Source organism: Syngnathoides biaculeatus, chromosome 13 (assembly GCF_019802595.1).
Source record: "Syngnathoides biaculeatus isolate LvHL_M chromosome 13, ASM1980259v1, whole genome shotgun sequence".
NCBI classification, from domain to species: Eukaryota; Metazoa; Chordata; class Actinopteri; order Syngnathiformes; family Syngnathidae; genus Syngnathoides; species Syngnathoides biaculeatus.
This window is the reverse complement of record NC_084652.1, coordinates 17,567,287-17,592,288: the sequence shown is the minus strand read 5'-3', so window position 1 is coordinate 17,592,288 and position 25,002 is coordinate 17,567,287. Positions and strand designations below refer to the sequence as shown.

Here is a 25,002-nt window from a genome sequence, read left to right as displayed (position 1 = left end):
AGAACTGCCATGCACTTTGATTGTTCATTTCATGATGTTAAATACTGTAGATGACCGTCTAAAATATTAATTTAGCATGAAAAAGTCCAGATTATTCACTACTGATAGTGTGAACGTGGCTAATGTGTCCCCCTCACAGGTCACTTGAAAGATGCTCCGTCATGCGCGCTCACTCACAATGTGCCTTTATTCAAGTGGTATCAATCACATGCGCTCACTCTTGCTTAAAGGACGAATGTTGGTGGCGTGAAGAAATCCATTTAGACATCAAACCTTCATCCTTTTTGTGGCAGTGCTTGATTCACTGGCACCATTCATGTCGACATGACCCCCGGGCGCATTCAGCTTATTTTATGCCTGTGGAATCACATTAGCACACGTTTAAAAAGACTTTTGGAAAAACTTACCTGAAGGAATCAAATCTACTGACCGCGAAAAAAAAAAATCCCCATCAGATGATCGACTAGAAACCGGACGGATATGTCTTCTGATAACAGTACGCACAAAAAAAGTCTTGAAGGGCTCGAAACTCAACAGGTTTGCCATTTGGTTTGAAGTAGCCCTTTTGCACTCAGTCATGGCCCTCGAGGTAGGAGGAAAAAGTAAGCCTCTGACAGCAATTTTACTGATCAACAATGAACTGGTTGTAAGTGTTTACCACATCATTACACACAAAATGTCTCAAGAACCCATGGTAGAAAAGGAACAGGAAGTGGGACGTTTTTGTCTGAAAAAGCCATTTCCTACTCAGTCACGGCACACTTAAGAGTAAAAAATATTGGGAATTTTAAAAAGGCCATGACACCAGTTTTACAAATGAACACAATATTGGGTGCAGAATTTTACTACAACGTTGTGCATGGAAAAAGTCTCAGGGATCATATCCCAAATCGAACATGAAGTTGGCTTATATTATGGACAAGTAATGGACTGGTCTGCAATCAATTGCAAGGGACATAAATCGACAAACACCCAATCATATGTCTTCAATGAAGCTAATATATATGGTTTTGGAATGTGGAAGGAAGCCAGACTACCTGGTGTAAACACACGTAAGTACAAGGAAACACACAAATTCTCCACAGGAAGGCCCGAGCCAAATTTTTAACACTAAACGTCACAACTCTGAGGTGGACTTCCTTACCAGTAGACCGTCGTGCTGCCGGGATTGTAAAAAAGGTGAAGTTAATGTCGATATCTGTATATGTTTCTTTCACAGGGAAAACATGGGCACGATACCTCTGGACCTGCCCACCAGTCTGGGCTTGTCTAAGCACACTGACTCCCTAGACGCCACCATCACTAGAAACCACTTTACAACGTCTTCGTGCGGCTTCACGGGCCGAGCTGCCACGCCACAGGCCAACAGCCACAAACTCAGCAGTCCCTCGGCCCAGGGTAGCCCCAGCGTCACGTCCGGGAGCCAAGGTGCTAATTTGTCCCCTCGCCATCATCACAGCCCCGTAATGGAGCCTGGTTCTTTCTCACCTGGTGGTGGCCTCCATTCCCCAGTGTCCATCTGCAGTAGCTCAAACAACTGTAGTTTTAACCCATTAGGATCCCTTCAGGCTCTCAGCCAGGACCACCTGGCTTCCGATTCCCCTGATGGAAAACCCAATGCCCCCAACACCCCCCTAACAAGCACCCAGGAAAAGGACCATGCTGACTTGGAAGCTGACTTGCTGGGAACTTTTGGGGAGCAGCAGGACCCCTCCCAAAAACAGGACGATGAGGCAGATGAGAACAAGGATGAAGATCCAGACAGCTCTGATGAGCCGGACCACCTTCTAAGCAACAAAGGCCACACGCAGCTTCTTCAGCTTCTCACGACCAAGCTGGAACCCTCAGATCCTTGTTCGTCTCTTGGGGCCCTGGCGGACGAACAGTTGGCCGGTGTCAGTGCCTGTTTAGGGGGGGTGCACACGACCCACTCAGCCTCACTGAAGGAGAAACACAAAATTCTGCACAGGTTGCTTCAGAACAGCAGCTCGCCAGTGGAATTGGCCAAGCTGACTGCCGAGGCCACGGGCAAGGAGCCTGTAGGGGGCGAGTCTGGGGGTGACGGCGATGAAAATGTGGCTGCGCTAGCAGAGTTGGGTGTCAAGCAGGAGCCGGAGAGCCCCAAAAAGAAGGACAATGTGCTGTTGCGCTACCTGCTGGACCGTGACGACAACGGCTTCCTGGACAAAGCCATCAAGTTGGAGACAGCTGATGGGGCCAAGATGGGTGGTGCCATCAAGACAGAGAAGGAGGACCCTGCTTTCAACATGGGTGACCAGGTTGGTGGTTGCAATTTGCCTGTGTACAGAACACTTTTACAGTGTTGATTACAGACCAAGCCCTGACATGAATTGTGAAAATCCATTTTAATCTAAAAGTATTTGACAGCACTCCAAACTTTGAACCTAAAACACTTTAATATCCTGTGTTGAAGTATTGTTTTTTTTTTCTAGACACTTTATAGTGACTTGCTAGTTTGCTTTTGATTTCCAGTGAAATATGCTTCTAGCCTGTTAAAAAGTGTATTGTACCACATAAGCATTTCTGGTGATTGACTAGATTTCACATTTGCCCAAGTGGTTACCATGCCTGCTGTCTCTGCTCCTGTTCTGTCTTTTTACCTGTTGCTTGGCATGATTAGCGATTCTTTCATGATACGTCTTTAATGATACTTGTCAGAAGTGTCGCTTATTCACAGTGTATCTTCTGATAAGGGTTAGGGTTAGGGTTAGGTGTGAAGCCGCACTAGGTAGCTAGCCGCAGCTTGTAGTTAGCATGGTACCTAGAATTCCCTGGGTACTTCCTGGGCAGCCAGTAAAGGCAGGGGGCAGCTCCTCCAACTCCATTGTGAGACGTGTGTGAAGCCATCCTTACACAGTGGCAGATACCATGACATCAAGAAGCGTTATTGCAAAATAGCCATGTTCATCAGCTTACCAATGGGTTAGTGGCTCCATACACTTCTGTTGGAACAGTAACTTGCTGAGTGTGCCAGTACATGTTAACAGCTCCTATTAACACCCCCCCTAACAACCAAAAGCTCTCATCGCGTTTGACAGCTGCAGAGAGAAAGTTGCCAGCTGTTCAAATCCTGTTAAGTGAGTGAAGGAAGGAACACAAGATTAACTTTTCAGGGTGATTTAATACAAGGACATCATCTCAACTGCTCGTAACCAGACTGTAAAAATATTAGAAGGGCTAAGACATCTTAGCTTCTCCTTGCATATTGCAGTGCTGTGCAGGTCAAGGAGAAAGCAGCTCATTGACAATGTCATCAAACTGTGGCGATAGGCAGCACATTGTCTTCATGAATCAAAGCTAAGAATGAGTTCTTTCTGAAATAATATAAGCATAATAATATTTTGATTGTTGTTTGACAAATTATTCTTTTCTAGGAGGTATGCTAAAAGTTAGTGAGAGCAAAAGTGTATGTGCACGTCCACAGCAGCTTAAATAGTGCTTGTGCGTCTGATTCTACATCACATGTGACCTCATTAGAAGCCCTCGTCTATTTTTAGCTCCTCCTCTATTCATCAGCCAAACGGCCGCAGGACATGTGTGACCATTTGTTTGTGTGAGTGTGAGCATGTGTGTAGGTGGTCTTGTGCGTGCATGCGTATGCATGTGTGTGCTCCAGTAATCCAATAACTCCTGTTTGTATTTGTGTGGTGCTCATATCTTATATATGTATGCTCTTATGTGGACATTCGTGAGGTCCCTTGATGATGTAGAATCACAGAGTAACAACAACAATAGAGTCAGGTCACATCACACTCACAGTCCAATGTGATAATCAATAGGGAGGTACAATGAGTTCGGGATTTAAATTGACCCCTCCGTACAGGGCACTTAACCACCCTCCTGAAGTGACGTCACGCCACGTGCGCTGACGTCAGACAATTAGGAAAATATCGGCGCAGCAAGAAAGGAATAGAGCGAAACTGTCCGATTTACCAGCTGATTTCTCACTCGCATTCTTAGCTAACAGTGAAATATCGTTGAAAAGCAGAAAGCAGGGTTCACGTATTTCAGCGAGGGGTATTTCAATGGTATTTACATGCAAATCGACGGAGAAACCATTGATATTGGCGCGAGAACTTTCCAGAGTCAGAGGAAGACCGAGAAGCCACATATATTATAACCCAAAGACGAATTCGTCATTGACAGTTTCCTATTTTCGTGTTACAAATCACATTTGTGTGCAGAATCTGTATATGTGTCTGTATAGTCGTTTGTGAACTGCCGTATGAAGGAAAAGAAGAAGGCGAGGCTTGATTTACGAGTTGTTTCTCTTGTTTTCTTTGTGTAACGTCACGCGCTCCCCTCAATAATTATTCTTGAATTAGTGCCGAACCTACCTAAGTCCCAACAGAGCACGACAATCACTACTTTGGTGTCCTCAAACATCCTTCCTTCAGTCTTGGTGTCTCGGTGCACGTCGAAGGCTTTTAGGACTGCTAGTCCGGTTTAGCTTAGCTAATTAGCCGCGAACAATGGGACACGTATGTGCAGTCAGATCATCGCAAAATATCGCTCAACACAGATCAAGTGTGTCAATCATTCACACTTAGCTATGTTATGCAAGCGAAGAACTGCTAATTCATTATATGAGACATGTATTGAAAATCAAATATACGGCATACCTTCGTGCAAACACAGTCCGGTTTAGCGTAGCCGCGAACAAAGGGACACGTTTGTGCAGTCAGATCATCGCAAAATATCGCTCAACACAGATCAAGTGTGTCAATCATTCACAACTGCTAATTCATTTATATGAGACATGTATTGAAAATCAAATATACGGCTTAACTTCATGCATACATATCTGTTCCGGTTGATGGATTCAGTTGATCATGCGGTCTTCCACAAAGTTTGATCCATCGAAGACATTTTTCGTACTGGGTCTTCGGTTTTGGAAAGGGTACGAATTGATTTCCACCAACTAGCCTTTCAGAATACCTGTCGTCACTATTATAAAGTCTGTGACTACACCTCTTAACCATATGTATTGTTAAAGAACCCAAATACGTGATAAAAGGCCAACTGAAGCTATACTGGACCATCCAGCGTTGTCTGAGAAAACGTCGGGTCCCAAAAAGGGGCGTGGTTCATGCAGATCTCTGGCCTCTGATTGGTCAGTGACGCGGATTGCGCAATTTCTACGGAGGGGTCAATTGGAGTTTAAAGCCTGGGTGAGGCTTTTCAACTGGTATTAGTGTTTCAAGCAAGGCTGCGCAATTAATGCAATTTTAATCGTGATCGCTATTTTGGCTGCAACGAGTAAATTAACTTGGTTGTCGGTGATATTTTTCCCCCACCCATTTAAAACGCAGGCACTGCTGCATTTGAAAAGTGCTTCATTTGTTACAGTGCCCCCAATTTTGTTAGGGCTGGCACTACGTTCGGTGGACAACATCCAAATCAAAGATTAGAATGGCTTTGATGTTCAGTGTGGTCATACACAAAGCTTTTATTTTGAAATTGGCCCTCTCAGGATGTTGGCAGAGAGGCGGGCGTGTCACAGTAAGACACTACAGTATTAACAATTGTTGTACCGCATGCCTTGACTTCAACTATTTGGCTGGCCGGAATAGAGATGAAAGAGGGGGAGGGAGGGGGTGTGAGAGAGAAAGAGAGAGAGAGATCACAACTGTCAGGTTCTTTCCTGTTTGTGGGCATGCATGACTGACCAATGGTCTAGCAGAATAACAGCAATGTAACCGTCCGTCCTGGTCAGTTGACTATAGTGACAGGGATTTTCAAGTCGGGGCTTACACCCTAACGTTATTGAGTTTTATGCAAAAACTTTGCCAATTCGTGATTGCACCTATCCATCCATCCATTTTCCGAGGCGTTTATCCTCACAAGGGTCGCGGGAGTGCTGGAGCCTATCCCAGCTATCTTCGGACAGGAGAATTATTTTTTGAAAAGTACTGCAATAAAAATTTAGATTTTTTTCTTAATATGAGTGTCACGTCCCATTGAAACGAGAGTGGGACCCAAATGGAGGACTCGGAAGATGCAAGGTAGTTTAAGGAGACACGTTTATTATATGCAGAGGTAGGGGATCGAGCAGGTAGTCCGGTGCAGCAGCGGTAGTTGGGACGTCGGGCGAAGAGAGCAGACAGGCAGGAGTCGGTACACAGGGGAACAATCGACGCAGGCAGAAATATCAAAGGAGTCAGGTTTACAAGGTTGGCCGGTACACACAGGTTCGATCAGGGATACACGAACGGGACATGAAGATCAACGAACTGGCGCCGGCCAGTTGTCATCGCGGTCATAAATCCATTGCATAATCAGGCTGCATGAGGCGCAGGTGTGCACCTCCCAATCAGCGCACCTGCGCGGGCACCCGCACAGCTCGTGCTGGAGCGGCAGGATCATGACAGTTACCCCCCCCCCCCCCAAAGGCACGGCTCCCAGACGTGCCTAAATGAAAAAACAGACAACTAACACAGGCAGGGGTGGGCGGAAGGAAGTCCGGAGGAGACCCCCCCCCCCCCCCGAACCCCAGTCTGGTTGCCATCCAGGCCACCAAACGCAAGGCGTCCGGGTGGACAGGTCAGGAGGACGACCCGGACGCCAAGCACCAGGGTCCCCACGGAGCGATTCGGGCGGACGACCTGTGTGAGGAACCAAACGACGAAGCAGGAACCAGGCAGAGGCAGGCAACTGCTCCGGACGAGAACCTCCCACGCCGTGGTTGCGAGATGACCAGGTACTGTTCGCCACCGAGGCTTGGTCACGAGGCAGCTGTGGATTGGTCACCATCGAGGCCAGGTCCTGCAGCGGCTGGGCGCCCTCAAGAGCGAAGAGGATAATGGAGCGCAGGACCAGAGCCATGACCGCCACCATCCCAAAGTCTCTCCAGCTCCAGGGTGGCTCCACAGAACTCCCCAGCTCCTCCTGGACAGGAACGTGAGAAGGGGGCGACACCATCGCCACCTCCTGGACAGCAACGTGAGAAGGCGGCGACACCATCGCCACCTCCTGGACAGCAACGTGAGAAGGCGGCAACACCATCGCCACCTCCTGGACAGCAACGTGAGAAGGCGGCGACACCATCGCCACCTCCTGGACAGCAACGTGAGGCGGCTGGGGAACTGTCGCCACCTCCTGCACAGGAACGTGAGAAGGCGGAGGCAGCATCACCAACGCCACCTCCTCCTGGGCGGGAACGTGAGGCGGCTGTGGAGACGTCGCCACCTCCTGGACAGCAGCGCGAGGCGGCATCAGGTCGGTCCCCACTGCCACATGAGCTTGCAGTGCATCCGTTGAAACAGCAACGTGGGCGTGGCGCATCTGTTTCCAGGGCAACATGAACGAGAGTAGGCAGAGAGTCAGTCGAAACTGACACGTGGGCGTGTCTCGGGAGCGGGTCAGTTCCAACTGCCGCGTGAACTCTGCTCGGAACAGCCAAAACCTCGACATGGGAATGGCGAGGAGGCGGTTCAGTTTCCAGAAATACGTGCGCTTGGCGAGGTGGCGAGTCCGTACCCACTGCGACGTGCACTTGACGAGGTGGCGAGTCCGTACCCACTGCGACGTGCACTTGACGAGGTGGCGAGTTCGTTCCCACTGCGACGTGAACGAGAGTAGGCAGAGAGTCAGTCGAAACTGACACGTGGGCGTGTCTCGGGAGCGGGTCAGTTGCAACTGCCACGTGAACCTGGGTCAGCAGTGAGTCAGTCGCCGTTGCGACGTCAGCGTAGCTCGGCTGGTTCGCCAATCCTTGCCGGACCTGGGCCATGAGAGCCGCCAATTCCGCACTATCTCCGCCCGCATTTCGCGGCGGGACGCCTCGTGATTTGGCGACTCCTCCTCCCTCTGGGCTGGAAGCTTCGCCACCAGCTGCAGGTCTGCCGGTTTCGCCGTTGCCGGCGAGGAGTGGGAGGACGATGTCTTAGTTGCCGCGTAGCGAGAGGCACCGGGGAGCGCCCGGACGGGGCGTCTCCTCTGGCCGCCACGCGGAGGTCCCGGGTAGATGGCCAAGCGGGTTCCCTCATACGGATTGGTGTACTTAAACCTACCGGGCGAAGACGTTCGGGTGCTGGAAACGCGGGGAGGTGAAACAAACTGACTGGGATGAAAGATCGGACGAGCAGATTCATAATCAGAATAATCGGAGCCGGTCATACAAATCACAGTCCTCCTCATATTCCGAAAAGTCAGAGTCCAGAAGAATATGAGGAGCCGGACGGGTCGTGTTCGGGACGTATTCATACCTCGCTGGCGGAGCGTAAGACACGGAAGCGGAGGACATCAGGGAGCCTACCCGGATCGGACAGGCTTGGTCCTGCGGCAGACTGTCTACCTTGCGTCGGTCCCGGCGACGCCGGGTCTTTCCTCCTGGGTCCTGTGTTGGCCAGTTCGTTCTGTCACGTCCCATCGGAACGAGAGTAGGACCCAAATGCAGGACTCGGACGATGCAAGGTAGTTCAAGGAGAAACGTTTATTATATGCAGAGGTAGGGGATCGAGCAGGCAGTGCGGTGCAGCAGCGGTAGTTCGGACGTCGGGCGAAGAGAGCAGATGAGCGGACAGGCAGGAGTCGGTACACAGGGGAACAATCAACGCAGGCAGAAGTATCAAAGGAGTCAGGCTTACAAGGTTGGTCGGAGAACATGCGAAGCTCTGTACACACAGGTTCGATCAGGGATACCGGAGCACATGAACGCGACATGAAGATCAACAAACTGGCGCCGGCCAGTTGTCATCGCGGTCATATAAATCCACAGCATAATCAGGCTGCATGAGGCGCAGGTGTGCACCTCCCAATCAGCCCACCTGTGCGGGCACCCGCACAGCTCGTGCTGGAGCGGCAGGATCATGACAATGAGGAATGATCGTGATTACAATATTGAGTCTTATGGTTTCAGATTAGGATGTTGAAACTGGATAAATATTTATTTGGCTTTTAATTGATAGTTTGCATTTCAAATTAGGGTTAATATCTAAATATGGGTTTTAGGCCTGTGTTACAGTTTCAAATTAGGGTTTCAAGCAAGGTTGAAGTTTTCAAATTTGGATTGCTTTGCTGAGTAAGGGCTGCACGGTGGGCAACTGGTTAGAGCACCTGCTTCGCAGTTCTGACAATGGGGGTTAAAATCCCGCCTGTGTGGAGTTTGCATGTTCTTCTTGTGCCTGTGTGTGTGGGTTTTCTCCAGGCAGGAGGAGCCGGGTTACAACCTGAGCTGGTTCCTCGCCAATCGCAGGGCACATAGAAACAAACAGCCATTCAAACTCATGGGCACTTTAGAGTATTCAGTTAAGCTACCATGCGTGTTTTGGGGGTCTAGGAGAAAATCAGGATGCCTGGAGAAAACCCACACACACAGTTCTCCGACCAACCTTGTAAGCCTGACTCCTTTGATACTTCTGCCTGCGTTGATTGTTCCCCTGTGTACCGACTCCTGCCTGTCCGCTCATCTGCTCTCTTCGCCCGACGTCCGAACTACCGCTGCTGCACCGCACTGCCTGCTCGATCCCCTACCTCTGCATATAACATACCGGTAGAGGTATGGAAGCAATTTGGAGAGATGGCTGTGGAGTTTTTGACCAACTTATTCAACAGAATACTAGCGGGCGAAAAGATGCCTGAAGAATGGAGGAAAAGTGTTCTAGTTCCCATTTTTAAGAACAAAGGGGATGTTCAGAGCTGTGGGAACTATAGAGGAATAAAGTTGATGAGCCACACAATGAAGTTATGGGAAAGAGTAGTGGAGGCTAGACTCAGGACAGAAGTAAGTATCTGCGAGCAACAGTATGGTTTCATGCCTAGAAAGAGTACCACAGATGCATTATTTGCCTTGAGGATGCTCGTGGAAAAGTACAGAGAAGGTCAGAAGGAGCTACATTGTGTCTTTGTGGATCTAGAGAAAGCGTATGACAGAGTACCAAGAGAGGAACTGTGGTACTGCATGCGTAAGTCTGGTGTGGCAGAGAAGTATGTTAAAATAGTACAGGACATGTATGATGGCAGCAGAACAATGGTGAGGTGTGCCTTAGGTGTGACAGAGGAATTTAAGGTGGAGGTGGGACTGCATCAGGGATCAGCTCTGAGCCCCTTCCTGTTTGCAGTGGTAATGGATAGGCTGACAGATGAGGTTAGACTGGAATCCCCTTGGACCATGATGTTCGCAGATGATATTGTCATATGCAGTGAAAGCAGGGAGCACGCAGAGGAACAATTGGAAAGATGGAGACATGCACTGGAAAGGAGAGGAATGAAGATTAGCCGAAGTAAAACAGAATATATGTGCGTGAATGAGAAAAGTAGAGGGGGAAGAGTGAGGCTACAGGGAGAAGAGATAGCGAGGGTGGACGACTTCAAATACTTGGGGTCAACAATACAGAGCAATGGAGAGTGTGGTCAGGAAGTGAAGAAACGGGTCCAAGCAGGTTGGAACAGCTGGCGAAAGGTGTCTGGTGTGTTATGTGACAGAAGAGTGTCTGCTCGGATGAAGGGCAAAGTTTACAAAACAGTGGTGAGGCCGGCCATGATGTACGGATTAGAGACGGTGGCACTGAAGAAACAACAGGAAGCTGAACTGGAGGTGGCAGAAATGAAGATGTTGAGGTTCTCGCTCGGAGTGACCAGGTTGGATAGGATTAGAAATGAGCTCATTAGAGGGACAGCCAAAGCTGGATGTTTTGGAGACAAGATTCGAGAGAGCAGACTTCGATGGTTTGGACATGTCCAGAGGCGAGAGAGTGAGTATATTGGTAGAAGGATGCTGAGGATGGAGCTCCCAGGCAAAAGAGCGAGAGGAAGACCAAAGAGAAGGTTTATGGATGTGGTGAGGGAAGACATGAGGGCAGTTGAGGTTAGAGAGGAAGATGCAGGAGATAGGCTAAGATGGCAAAAGATGACACGCTGTGGCGACCCCTAACGGGACAAGCCGAAAGGAAAAGAAGAAGAAGCGTTTTAAATGAGGGTTGCAAGTCTGGGCCAATGTTTGAATGACAGTTTCATGGTTTTAAATTAGTGTTATAATCCATGATTAGGGTATGCTTTCGGCTTTCATACAAGGTTTCAATTTCGGGTTTCAAACCTGGCTAACAGTTCAGGACGTGGTTTGCCTTTCCCCCAAAGCTGACTGCTATAGGCTGCAGCACTTCCACAACCCTTGTGAGGATAATCGGTTTGGAAAATGGATGGATGGATAACCTGGATTGGTCTTTTAAACTAGATTCGGGTTTCAATTTAGGGTAAGGTTTTCAAACACTTTGAGTTCTTTAAGAATTGAAACCTCAACACTGAAAGAATGCATGATTTAAATGTGTTAAATTAACCTATTCATAGATTATTTTCGAGAAGAGGTGAAAATGACATCTGTTTGTATTTTCAACACATACAACTGAGAAATCAAGTACCGTATTTTTTACACTATAAGGCGCACCACATTACAAGGCGCACCTTCAATGAATTGCCTATTTTAAAACTTTTTTCATATTTAAGGCGGACCACCTTATAGGGTGCATAGAATAGACGCTACAGTAGGGGCTGGGGTTTCGTTATGCATCCATTAGATGGAGCTGCACTAAAGGGTCAATATTTATTCATATATTTAAGGCGCACCAGATTATAAGGTACACCGTTGGCTTTTGAGAAAATTAAAGACTTTTAGGTGTGCCTAATAGTGTGGAAAATACGGTACTTATTAGTTCAGCTTCTCCCTCAGACCAGTGAGCTGGAGGATCTTCTGGACAACCTGCAGGGGGGTGCCCATCATCATCATCATCAACATCATCATCAGTTGTTCCCCCGACCACCGTCTCTACCCAGAGGAGTTCCAGCCTCCTCCTCTTCCCCCTTGGTGGCAGCCGCCGGCTTCCCCACGGACAAACCGAACATCATCGGCGACATCCTGCACATCATGGACGGCGCCCAGGGGGACCACGGTAGCCCGCCCCCCCAGCACCGAACCTTCCCTGCCATCAGCCCTGCAGGTACAGCCATGATTAGATTTTCATATAAGGATAGGCTTTGAAATCATGGTTCAGGTTTCTAGTCAGGGTTAGTGTTTTAAGTTATGGTTTCAAGACACTGTTAGAGTTTTAAACAAGAGCCATGTTTTGTAATAATGGTTAGGGTTTGAAAAATTCTAAATGATAGTGTTAGGGTTTCAAACTGCAGTTAGTTTTAAATTAGGGTCTGAAGCAAATGCTGGTTTCAGATGGTTTGTGGAAGGCACGGTTAGGATTTCAAATTCAAGTTTTAAGAAAAGGTTAGGATTACAAATGATGATTTCATGGTAGGGGTGGGGTTTTAACCTGTGTCAGGGTTTCAGATTAGGGGTTCAAACAAGAATTAGGTTTTGTAAATAAGTTTTTAAGCAAGCAAATAATGGGCAGAGTTTCAATACAGTCCTTGAAGACAAGTTAAAGTTCAAAATTAGTGTTTCAAGGCAGGGTTAGTTTTTCAAAATAGAGTTTGAAGCAAAGATTAGGTGGCAAATTTCCAGTTTCAAGCCTGGGTTGTGATTTTAAAGTAGCATTGGGTTCCAGATGAGGGTTTGAGGATTTGAACATGACTACAAATTGTGTTGCAACCTCACCCTGCAAATCGTGCCAGCTCCCGGATGCAGCGCCAGGCCCGGCCAACCAGCTCGAGGGGCGCCGCTCGGTAGGAGCCTATCAGAGGACAGCATCACTACCAGACACCTCACCCCGCAGCACAGGAACAGTAACATCAGCAACCCCTATTCATTACTACAGCAGCAGCAAAGCATGATTGGAAACCACGCGGCGGCAGCCAACAACCACCCGGGTAAGGACACAGAAAAAGCACATAGAAACGTGCCAGGAATTTTTTTTTTTTTAAATGTAAATCTAAATCCCTGCTGAAATATTTTCACAAATTTTTTTCCCTTCATAATAGATATATAAAAATGTTATATTTTTTCAAATAAAGGTGAAGGTTTCAAATTGTGGGTTGAACTTAATCTAAGGTTAGTGTTTCAAAACGGGATTTGAAGCCTGGGATGAGGAGTAAAGAACATCAAAATATATATTTTTATTATATTCTTTTTAGGCATGTTGGCCAATGCCACGGGGCCGGGCCCCCTGCAGCCTGGGTGGGGCCCCCAGGGGCCCGCGGGAGGCCCCCCTGCCCCATCTATGGCCCAGGGATTTCGGTCTGGTCGTGTGATCCCCAACATCAATGGCGGCGGTCCCGGCAGGGGGGGGCCGCCATCCCGACCTTTGGTTAACATGCACATGATGGCAGGGGGTAAGAGCAAAACACACCTCGATATTATCGAGAGATAAGATACAAAGTAGTATAAATTGATAAAATAATAATGGGATTTTTATATTTGAATTGTATTTCTGAAATTATTTGATAATTTTTAATGAACCAAATATTGAATATAACATATATTGTACTTGTATTAAATCGTTTTTTTTATTTTTGCTCTTAGTTCTGATTATATTATGTGCAATAGCTCAAGTGGAAGAGTTTATTTTTATTAAAAAAATCATATTTCTGCATTTCTTTTTTCCCATTATTAGGAATGAGCCTTTTATTTCACTTAAAAACACACACACACACACACATATATATATATATATATATATATATTGAATGTCATTAAAAAAAGTTCATTATGCAAATATATTATGTTATAAATAATTATAACATGACATAAATAATACATGATTGAAAATGTTTTTTTATTTCTTAAACAAAAAATTCAATTGTATATAAACAAATCAATTAACCAATTACAGTATGTCAACGAAGACATTAATATAAATTAAAATAACATTTCTTATTTATACCTATTATTCTTACTGTAATTGATTTATCTGTTTGAAAATAGATATAATGTACATATATAAAAGTATTTTACACATTTTTTTAAAAAAATTCTAATAAGTCAAATAGTTGTCTTGATAAATGCAGACCAAGTTTATAAAAAAAAAAAAAAGAAAAAAAATATATTTGTTTTAACCACTGTCAACGTTGTGATGCTTTTGTCCAACAGAGATGGAGCTGCCTAATTCTGCCTACCCTCAGCAACACGCACCACCGAATCAGACGGCCCCGTGGCCGGACAGGATGATGATGGACCACTACGGAACCCAAAGCAGGTCGGGAGAACTCAACACTTGGACTTAACTTGAACTTAATTTAGCTACATTTACTGTAATTCAAATTTGGGAGAACTAATCCTTTTGTCTTAAACTAATCTAAATAAATCAAAGCATCCATGTTTCAGGTCCCCGTACAGGGTCCCCCAGGACGACGGGATGGGATGCTGTGGCGGGGCACCTGAGGGCCCAGGGGCGGATGAAGGCGCCCTCCTGAGTCAGCTGTGCTCTGTTCTCAAGGACTACGAGGGCCTGGAGGAACTCGACAAGATGCTGGGGATCCCCACGCTGGCTGGACAGGTGGGGAATATACCTCATGGAGTGGATTTTTCGGACCACTCTTCTGTTTTGGGGTACCAAGTGCAGTTGTGGGGTACTTTGGTGGTGGAACTAGAGTACTACTTTCAGAATGGCAAGGATATGAACAACCAAACATTTCCTCCCCGTGATTATTTGGCTGTGTGAATTTGCTCTTCTCAGTTAGGGTTTCAAATTAGGGTTTTAAGTTTTGGTTAATGTGTCACGTAATATGTTTGTCTCAAATAACAAAGGATACAGTCACATATTTGTAGGTCTCAAGTCATAATCATCAATTTGCAAGCAAGTCCCAAGTCACTGTGGGAGGAAAGAAATTAAGCAAGTCAAGTCATATATAATCCACTCACAACACTTTAGTGTGGTAATTTAATGTTTTATCACGATCTTTTCACCCATGAATCATAACACAAAACAAGTATTTCAAAAGTATTTCTCTACTTTGATTAAATCACTCAGTTGGTTTTGTTTAATGATTTAGAAAAACTCTGGTCACTTGGGAGTTGTCATTAAAGATTTTTTTTTTGTTATATGGTCTCAATTTGAAAAGCATAGTGCAGACAGCTTTATGACAGAGCCGGCACACCAGATGGCATTATAATGATTACATTTAAATCAACAGATTAGTGTGGTATGAAAATTATATGCACACGTATCAATAGTGGAGCGCATTTTTGTCAACGGCTTTTTTTTTATCACCGTGATGCTAATGCTTCGTTTCCCTTAGTCTTTTTTTTTAATTTTTGAGAGGGGAGTAGCATTGTTTTGAAGGCTTTGTGGGGGTCCTTAGATGCGGCTCGCGTTTTATCAGGGGTGTCTTGCTTGCCTACGTTAAATCGATTGCTAAATACAACGATTATCTTCCGACATATGAATGTTTGTCTATCCTTGTGCTCTTTTTGGACTTTTTCTTCTACTACTTCAAGTTCACCACATTTTTGGGGGATTGTGCGACGGGTGATGTAACACAGGAAGTTTTGGTGAGCTAACTGGTCCTTAACCCAGTTTCAGGAGCAGCTCAGCTTTTCAGGCGTTAAAAGAATGGGCTTATTTTAGTGAGGCGATCCAAAAGAATCAGTTCCCCTAAAAGAGACGGAATTCCCATCACTACTTCACACTGGCACGTGTGCAACAGTGCAGACTATATTTCTTTCTTTTTTTTCTTTCTTTCGGTCAAGTCAATCTCAAGTCTCTTTGCAACCAAGTTTAAAGTGAAGTCTTAAATATTTGGCAAGCAAGTCACAAGTCATAAAACTGGCAATTCCATCCATTCATCCCTTTTCTGAGCCGTTTATCCTCAAATGGGTCGCGTGAGTGCTGGAGCCTATCCTAGCTAACTTCAGGTTGAAGGTGGGGTACACCCTGAACTGGTTGCCAGCTAATCCCAGAACTCAACTCACTCAAGTCATGTCTTCAGTCCGCCCATCTCCGTCAAGTAATTAGTTAGGGTTTCAAACCTGGTTTATGGTGTTAAATTCTCTGTTTGGGAAATCCAATGCCATAACTATGAACCCTGTATTTCGTTAGGGTCCGGTGTCTGACCAGGACCAGCTGTTCTGTCCGTCGGACCCAATGACATCAATGAAACCTCCCGTGTACAGTCAGCATTACGCCGCCCAGTCTAGCTACGGCGGCGGCGGCGGCCTGCCTCCCGACTCCTCCTTCCTCTGCCCCTCCATGGGTGGCGGCCATATGGGGCAGCAGAGGGTGGGCAGCTACCCCCCCATGATGAGGATGCCTGGCCCGCAGGGGCACCGGCCAGGTGGTATTCGGTCCGGAGGGCCCAACTCTGCGCTCACTCCACAGCCCAACAACCTGAGGCTGCAGCTGCAGCACAGACTGCAGGCACAGCTGGTAACGCAAATCCTTTTGAGTTCAATGCCGTCTTGACATACGAGTTGAATACACTTGTAACTTAAAAGGCACCAATCTCAAATCATCTTTCCCCATTGAAATGAAATCGAAATGGCATCAATATGTTCTAGTGTCCACCCCTTTAAGAAAAAAAAAAAATCCCCCGCCTATAATTAACAGGCTGCAATTTGGATATCGAGTGGGCAATATTTCCAACGTAATCTGGTACTGTACAATGGTTTTGACAATGGTACAAGAGTCCATTTAAACGAGAAAAGACGTCTGCCATGTTACAACGAAATCAATGACATAAGAAGGCGCTAACCCATGTAATAGTTTACATTATTTTATTGGTAACAGGATCTTAAAATGGTAACATTTTTGCATCTTAAATTTACAATTAATTACTGGTTATTGCTTTACTTTCACAGTAATTGTATGGCAAATATTCTAAAGTAAAATGTGGTAAAACTACATTAACACAATTCCCATGCCATAAATTTACCGTGACATAGCAGTGTTTAGCTGTGAAATTTCAGTTGTACTGAGAGTACAGTAATAGTGTATTATCCAGCTTTTTCCGTGAAATGCAATTTTACAATGATTTATGCCATCATCGGGTAATATTGTAATTCAGTATTTTACTGTGAAATAGGATAAAAACGTTTCTTTCACAGTAAAATCCTTGATGTAGTACTTTAATCTGGGATAATACACTAAAAAGTGATTTGACAATGCAATTCTCAATGCAGTATTTCACTGTGAACTAATATAAAATGCTGCAGTAAAAGCTTGGCAAGATTTTCCAGTTCTTGTACTGCCTCGAGGTGGCTGACGTGTGCACATCAGAAGGAGCAGCGCAGTGTCTGTTCACTTGAAGCAAAAAATGTGGCAAAAACTGTTGAAATGATTTGTTCACATCAAAGAAAACATTTTTTTTTGAGACGGGAACAGATTAATGTAATTTCAATGCATTCTGATGGCAAAAGATGATGTGAGATGTTATGAAATGAATTATACCCATATGTCAATCTCATTATTACGTAGGCATGTGACTTGAGGAACAATTCAGGTAATGGTCTGGTTTCCCATTGTAGAACCGTCAGCCAATCATGAACCAGATGACTGGCGTGTCCAGTATGAATCTACCTCTCAGGTCCAACCTTCCCAACCAGGTCAGACTCTAAATCTCATATATATATATATATATATATATATATATATATACAGTATTTTATTTTTAGCACAGGGCTGTCATTCATCTTTCTTTACTCGTGTGTCTATATACATTAGTGAGTACAAGTGAAGCACATTGCTATTTAATTTTTTTTTCCCCCATTTCATTCTCCATCAAACTGATTTAAAAATGAAATATAAATATGTAAAAACATACTATATTAAATTTTTATTAATTTGAATTACAGAAATTTAAATTTATATAATATACATTAAAATAAAAATATGTATTTAACAAAGACTAGTAATTATATTTTTCTCACTTTATATATTTAGTGTGATACAATCAGCTTTAGATTTTTATAGCCAATAGTCTTGATCACACTTTATTGAATTGTCAAAATAAAAATGTACATTGTATTTAGTGGAGTTTATATTTCATATTCATACAGACGAATGATCTATTTAAATGAATATGTACTGTACGGCAGTGAAAGCAGAAATTAAAACAAAATAAAAAGAATCATTGTGGGGAAATACAGCCACCCGAAATTGTGAATCGACCGCATGAATGCTGTATGAATCTGTGCACATGAATTTATTTACGGGCTTTGTAAGGTGTTGCTGTTTTAGTTAATGATGTAAAAGTTAATGTGTTTTGTGAAGAATAGCATCTATAAAGTGACATGTTCACACTTATTACCATTTCCCCTCTCCCCACAAATGGAAGTGTTCTTTTAATCTTATGTGAACCACCACCGTGAAGTCTGCCTCACAACAAGTGAAAGTGTGAAGATGTGCTTTGAACAGGAAAAATTTTTTTTTCAATGTCCCTTCGACTCATAATATTGGCCCATCATGTTGTGCTTGTCTCTCCAGGGCTCATTCAACGCTCAGATGTTGGCACATCGTCAGCGCGAATATCTCAGCAACCACCTGCGACAACGTCAACATCAACAACAACATCAGCATGGAGCCATGATGGCTGCCAACATGCTTCCCAACATGGTTACCGCGGGGGGCCCCTCCATGGGCGGGTCCAATCCGCGTCTGTCTCAAAGCGGCGCACAACACTTCACTTACGGATCTCCCAGCTACGGTACTTGCGATATTAAATGCTCTTCTGCACTGTCGTAAATGAAGCTCTCACTCATTTCAACATCTCACTTTCCTGAGCTAAAAGATGGCACCAAAGAAATATTTATGGATTTGACATGGTTGTGGCCTGAGCACAAAAACAACCAATACTTTTCATCATAGATTAAGTCCCCCCCTCAAAAATCCATGTAGAGGTGAATTTGCGTACCTTGACCAGTTTCACGACTATTGTGTGTGTAGACGGAAATTACAATGGGATAAGGTCGGCCTCCTGTGGCCATAATGAGAATTACATCGTAGTTAAAAAAAATGTTTTTTGATTTAAAAAAAAAAAAAAAAAAAATTGTGTAACAAATTACAGTAATAAGGACAATAATAGTAATACTAATATGAATTGGGATGATAATGAAAGCATAGTAGAATGCTAATATACTAATTATAGAGTCATGATACTAGTAGTACTAACATAAGTTTAAAAAAAATACAAATAATAGTGGTATTTTTAAGGGTTTTTTTTTTTGTTTCCTAGGAGGGATGAGTCAGCACCATCATCATCAAGACTCGACGTCCATGTTGGCCTGTTCTTCAGGAACACCTCCCAGCGCCATGTTGTCACCCAGGATGGCAGCGGCCCACAGCCAAATGCAGGGAGGGGCGGCGCCCGGCTACCCCAACATCAGCCCTGCCGCCACCACCGGGGGCGCCGACCTCAACTCATGGATGCAGACGGCCAACAAGTACAAATACACTCTAAGGATGTTTAAATGATGTTTTAATGATTGAGATTTTCATTGGATACTGTATTTGTTTCCCAGCACGTACCAACAGCAGACTCCGTTCTCCAGCGCCGGCGCCAACATTTACAACAATAACAACATGAACATCCACATGAGTGGCAGAGGGGCCAACGTCGGCAACATGTCAGCGCACATCAACACTATGCACACGGAACAGGTTGGAACACTGTGACACCCCCAACACCCGTGTCATGCGGACGGACAAAAATCACACCTCACAATACACTGTGAGAGTATTGTTGTAACTTTGGCAGAATAAAATTGAAAGACGAGGGGGGAGGGCAGATTATAATGTGTGAAATTTACGCATTTTTACTTTTACTATTGTCGAAAAATGTTAATTTAAAGACGTCTCGATATATTGGACTTTTTATCTTGTAATATTGTTTTATTCTTTCATAAATGTTAACAAACTGCAACTTTTATTGGTAATTCTGACATATTATTTGCATGACATGGCTCTTGGAAGGCAGCTTTGGCCTCACAGTATTCATGAGGACCGAGTTTCAATCCCAGCCCCACCTGTGTGGAGTTTGCATGTTCTCCCCGTGCCTGCGCGGGTTTTCTCCAGGCACTCCGGTTTCCTCAGACATCCCCAAAAACATGCAACATTAATTGGACACTCTAAATTGCCCCTAGATGTGATTGTGAGTGCGGCTGTTTGCCTTGATGTGCCCTGTGATTGGCTGGCAACCAGTTCATGGAGTAGCTTGCCTCCTGCCCGAAGATAGCTGGGATAGGCACCAGCACTTCTGCGACCCTTGTGAGGATAAGCGACTAAGAAAATGGATGGATGAATGGTTCTCGGAAAAAATATGGCATTAGTACCGTCATTTCCGGCCTACAGAGCGCACCTGCTTATAAGCCTCACTGAGTACATTTGTAAAGGAAGTACCATTTGGTACATACATAAGCTGCAAGTGCCCACATTGAAACCCACGTTGAAACAAAGAAAGAAAGAGAGAGTTTTCAAAGTTTTAATACCTAATCTTGGCTTAGTTTAACATAGCAACAACATGGTAGCATGAACGGGTGATTAAAAAAAAACAAAAAAACATACCAGTAAAAATCACTGAGACACGGCAGTAACACAGCAGCGACACGTTAGCACAGCGCTAACGCTAGCACAGCGCTAACAGGGCTGGTTAAAAAAACAAACAAACAGGTAAAAGTCACTTCCTTGGCACATGTATTACACAGGTCTCACTCTTACCTTTTCCGCTCAAGTGCTGCCTTGCGGCCGTTAGAAAAAAAATGCACAAATTAGCCGCATCACCGCATAAGCCGCAGAGTTGAAAGCGTGTGGGGAAAAAAGTCACTGCTTATTGGGCAGAAATTACAGTAATCTTTTGAGCTCGTAGCTTTTCTTTGAAAATGTAAATTAACTCCCAAAATGTTACTTGTTATTTTTAAAACAGATTTTTTTAACAAGCAATTTTAATAAAAGTTAATCAACATAACACCTATTTTGTCGCACAGGTTGGTGACGGCAGTCTGATCCTGGATCAGCTTGCGGGAATGGACATGCTCACGCAAGAAGGAGACGTAAACTCTGTGAGTGAAACTCTTCAGCAGCCTAATCTCATTGGCTGATTTTCACTATTCGGGTTCCGAGCTCCTCTGTTTAGATCTCAGTGGCACCCAGCAGAAATTCCATCGAGGAGGGGGAAATGTTTGCACAAATGAGATGTTGTCATTTCATGGGGGACGTCAGTGAAAGCAATCAACTCCCTCCGTCTGAATTACACACATATATACAGTACATTTAAACCAAAATAATCAAGTAATGACAAAAAAAAAAAAAACAAAAGCTGCACTATTGAATCCAAAGTTATGCTGGGTTGATTTTTTTTTTTTTTTTGGGGCGTGACCTTCGTGAGGTAAAGGACTCGATCATTAAGCGCCATAAGAAAAAAATTCTGGGTCGCTGTCGAAGTTTTGAGGATCGAGGAGCTAGGAATAATTTGAATATATGTTATTCATCACATTTTTTGCCTCTTTTCTAGAACTTCTGCTGACACTTGAACTTGTGAAGTCGTAACCCTGCCTCCCTTCTTTGCCCCCGAACCTCATATTTCAAGTCATTTCTGGTCCAGTACAAACGCCGGAATACGTTTTGCTGCCACCTACTGACGGCCAGATACAACATCCATATTGTGGCTTTCGTACTCTGACGGCAAAACATTTGTATTCTCGTTTTGCTGTATTTCCATTTGAAAGCCTCACTCAACCTGTCATACATGCTGAGGAGTATTTTCTCGATGTTTCTACATTTGAAGTACGGAGACGAAAGTTTATCTTCTCCACTGTTCCAAATTGTACATTTCAATACAGGTTTATAGGAAGTCAAATGGAAATAATTTTATATCCTCAAGTGGTATTATGAAGCAGCCCTGTTGACTTCCTTGAAGTAAAAAAAGAAAGGATTCAACCTCATTGTGTATTCACCCCAATTATTTGAATTGCAGGCCTGCTACAATAATAATATTGCTTATTGATCATTCAAAATCAGACAGAGGTTGATTTACGCAACATTCCAAGTAATGAAGCGCGAAATGGGTTACTCAATATCATATCCAGTAGGCTTACTTCAAATCACAAACCAGTGTACTATGCATTTATTTTTAAAGTTACTCCTGGTTTTCTTCTGTTTATTTTATTTTTTTTTTTTTAACATTTACATTAAAAAAAAAAAAATTCAGGCCCTTGCGCTGTTCCTGTAGTCCACAAATGAAGAGAGGCAACCCCTATAAAAGGGTGACAAACATTTTTTTAAGAAACGTACAATAATTAGATCATCAAACTATGTAAAAATGTGCAAAAGGTTCATTTGAAAAAAAAAATTCAAATCCACCCGTAGCCATACGTCAATCTTTTCCCTCCTGTATATTTGCAGGTTGTTTTTCCCCATTTATATTTTACATTGTGGTGTCAAGGAACTGTGTTGAAGTGAGTTGAGGAGGTCCGTGTGGAGCTTGGCCACCCGCCTTCTGGCACCTACAGGCAATTACAATCCTTTTTGTCAATTGCTTGCAGATTTTCTCTCTTTGCTGCAGGGCTCGGTCCTATCCTGCTTGAATTGTTGGGGAAAAACTCTATTATGGTCACTACTCCAGGTTGTGTCTTTGGGGGGGGGGGTCAGCTTGTGGTCACGGGGCCATAAGCAGGTACTTAGATGGCTTATTCCTTTGACCGGTGTGACGGTCTAAGCGTTCCCCCGTGCTGAAAAGTCTCCTTGTGATGAATGCGCATGCGTTACTAACAGGGTAACTCTGGGTACGTAGCAGACGTGTACTGGGAAATCCTCCGGTCTCATAGTTCCCCTTCTTCTACATAGAGGGAGCTAACATACATCATATCCTAACCCGAACCTAACCTTAAAACAAAGGTTGATCAAAAGATATACACAGATATGTACGTTCGTTGTGTTTGTCTTTCTAGACGTCCATAGCGAACATGAACACTCGGCGACAAGTTGTCGAATGGCACATGTTGAAGCATGGATGGGGATGTTTCAGACTGGCCGGAAGTTTACAATATATACGCCAATGCGCATTAATTAAAAGGAGACTTTTCAGCACAGGGAGCGCTCAGACTGTCACACGAAACGCATTATAGCGTATCGCATTTGGATGTATTTCTGTACATTGAGGGTACTCCTTTTGACACCAAATATAAAGCTAATGTTGTTGTATCATCAGCCTTAACGGTCTTAGATGCTAACACGAGCTGTAATGAATAAGCATTTTAATCCAACAACAGTTTCAAATAATGGAAATCCGGTTGAAATAAATACATGAGCAAAATAAAAACTGCGAGCGGTCTTCAATTGAGAAGACGAATTTTAGCATTTTACCTCGCTGACTAGTTAACAAGCTAGCACGCGCTTGGAGAGTGGGCTAACTCCATTTAGGGTCATTTTGCAGGAGAGTCTTTTAAAAATTTGAGTTTCTTTCACCGTCTTAAGTTTCATAAGTGGGATGTCGATTGATATCATTTAGATTGCTTGAAAGAAAAGATAAACAAAATTTTTTCACAAAGGATGATAAATAACATTCACTCCTACTTAAAGGATGACGTTTAATGAGTCTTCTGTCAATCTATAAACTTTACTTTCTGGGATGTTGGCCCAGTGTTGCACTCAGAAGTAGTGCTGAGTCCAATGATGGAGTGTCGCCTACACATCAAAATTGGAACCAAAGCTTGATTTAGCGCAGTCTTCATCAGAGCGATTTTCTTATTCCTTTTTTCATTTCTGCACTCAAAAATATCAGTAATGGATTTAGCCTACATTAGCCGCCAGTGGCTCAAATTGGTTGAAGAGTGCTTTGTACACAATGTTGATTTCACAGATAAGCAACCAAAGTTATTTGGATTTTTCCAGAACTGGAACTTGAAAAATCAACAAAATGTGTTTTAAGTTGACTTTTTGACGATATCTATATTTTTTTTCTGAATTAGCCCACTGTAGTTCTCAGTGGCTTCATTTTGTTTGAGTGCTTTGTACAAAACAGCAAGATCGATGTCAGAGAAACAACCAAAGTCATTTAGAATTTTACACAACGGCTACGTATGAGAATCGACAAAATGTCTTTTGAAGTCGACTCGTCTGCGATATTTTAGTCATTTCCTTCTTCTTCTACTGATGGAGCGTCAACTTGAATGGCAACACACTGAAATGAATGATTGATTCTGCCTTGAGAAAGCTGGAGAATTCGCTTTGAGTTTTGGTCGTTTAAGCCCAAAGACGTGATGAGGAAAAGCCATTCGAATCTTCTGAATGTCACTTTTCAGCCTCTCTCTGGCTGACATATTCATACAAATATATTAATATATATAGAGAGTATATTATACATGAGACTTTTCTTACTGAATAGACGGCTATTTTTATGGGTGCAGAATACTGTGTGTACCGTGCAAGTACCTTTCTCGATAATAATGCCTTAGAAGTCCCATTCAATGTTTTTTTTTTTTTTTTCGTTTCATGCGACATTTATGGATGTTTAACTCCCTTTCTCTCATGGCTGATTTGATGATATCATGTATGATATGATTTGGCCAATTAACATTTTAAATAATGAATGTAAAATCCAGAATGGAATATTAGATGATAATTTCACATTTGATTCTGAAGAGTGCTCAATGTTGTTTCTTCTTTGGTTTGTGCAGCAGAAAGACATTTACTGTGTTTTTTTTTTTTAAAGTTATGAGCTGTTCAAAAGGATAATAATATAATATATAAATCTTTTAACATTGTCAGAGAGTTGAATAAAGCAAAGACTTGATGGAAAGGTTGTGGACGCTGCCACCGGTTGTTAATTTATGATTGATGCCACTGTAAATAAATAATTTTTATTCACACCCCGCCTGCCTTTTCGAGTCATTCGTATGACTGTTCTTTATTTTGATCGAAATGAGCACATCTGTGAAGTTCAATTTGACATTGAGGGAATGCCATCAGATTAAAATCAGTCACCTTAGATTTTATTTGGGCCTAAAAATCTAGTATTTATTGATATCCAATGAATTTATCTTCATGGGTAATTTGAAATCAGTGTTTTCTCCATCTAGTCGCTTCTGCAGCATTTATTACTATTTATTTAAAACCGGTCTCGCCCTCGTGGGCGGTCATAAACGTGAATATTCCCTTACATGCATACCTC

At 43.7% G+C, this 25,002-nt stretch overlaps 1 protein-coding gene across 2 annotated transcripts in view; it reads left to right on the top strand.

The window, feature by feature from the left end:
• Nucleotides 1-25,002, top strand: part of LOC133511218 (nuclear receptor coactivator 2-like) — a 70,253-nt gene extending 45,251 nt beyond the window's left edge. The window contains exons 10-22 of one of the 2 annotated variants that reach the window (XM_061839942.1): nt 1,220-2,279; nt 11,687-11,954; nt 12,580-12,774; nt 13,039-13,236; nt 13,994-14,099; nt 14,228-14,399; nt 15,942-16,268; nt 17,366-17,443; nt 18,324-18,543; nt 19,072-19,279; nt 19,358-19,496; nt 20,819-20,893; nt 21,346-25,002. In XM_061839942.1, coding sequence (XP_061695926.1) covers nt 1,220-2,279; nt 11,687-11,954; nt 12,580-12,774; nt 13,039-13,236; nt 13,994-14,099; nt 14,228-14,399; nt 15,942-16,268; nt 17,366-17,443; nt 18,324-18,543; nt 19,072-19,279; nt 19,358-19,496; nt 20,819-20,893; nt 21,346-21,357 — 3,058 coding nt within the window. In that variant the 3' untranslated portion in view covers nt 21,358-25,002. The remainder of the gene's footprint in view (nt 1-1,219; nt 2,280-11,686; nt 11,955-12,579; nt 12,775-13,038; nt 13,237-13,993; nt 14,100-14,227; nt 14,400-15,941; nt 16,269-17,365; nt 17,444-18,323; nt 18,544-19,071; nt 19,280-19,357; nt 19,497-20,818; nt 20,894-21,345) is intronic. The other variant, XM_061839941.1, reaches the window with a different exon arrangement.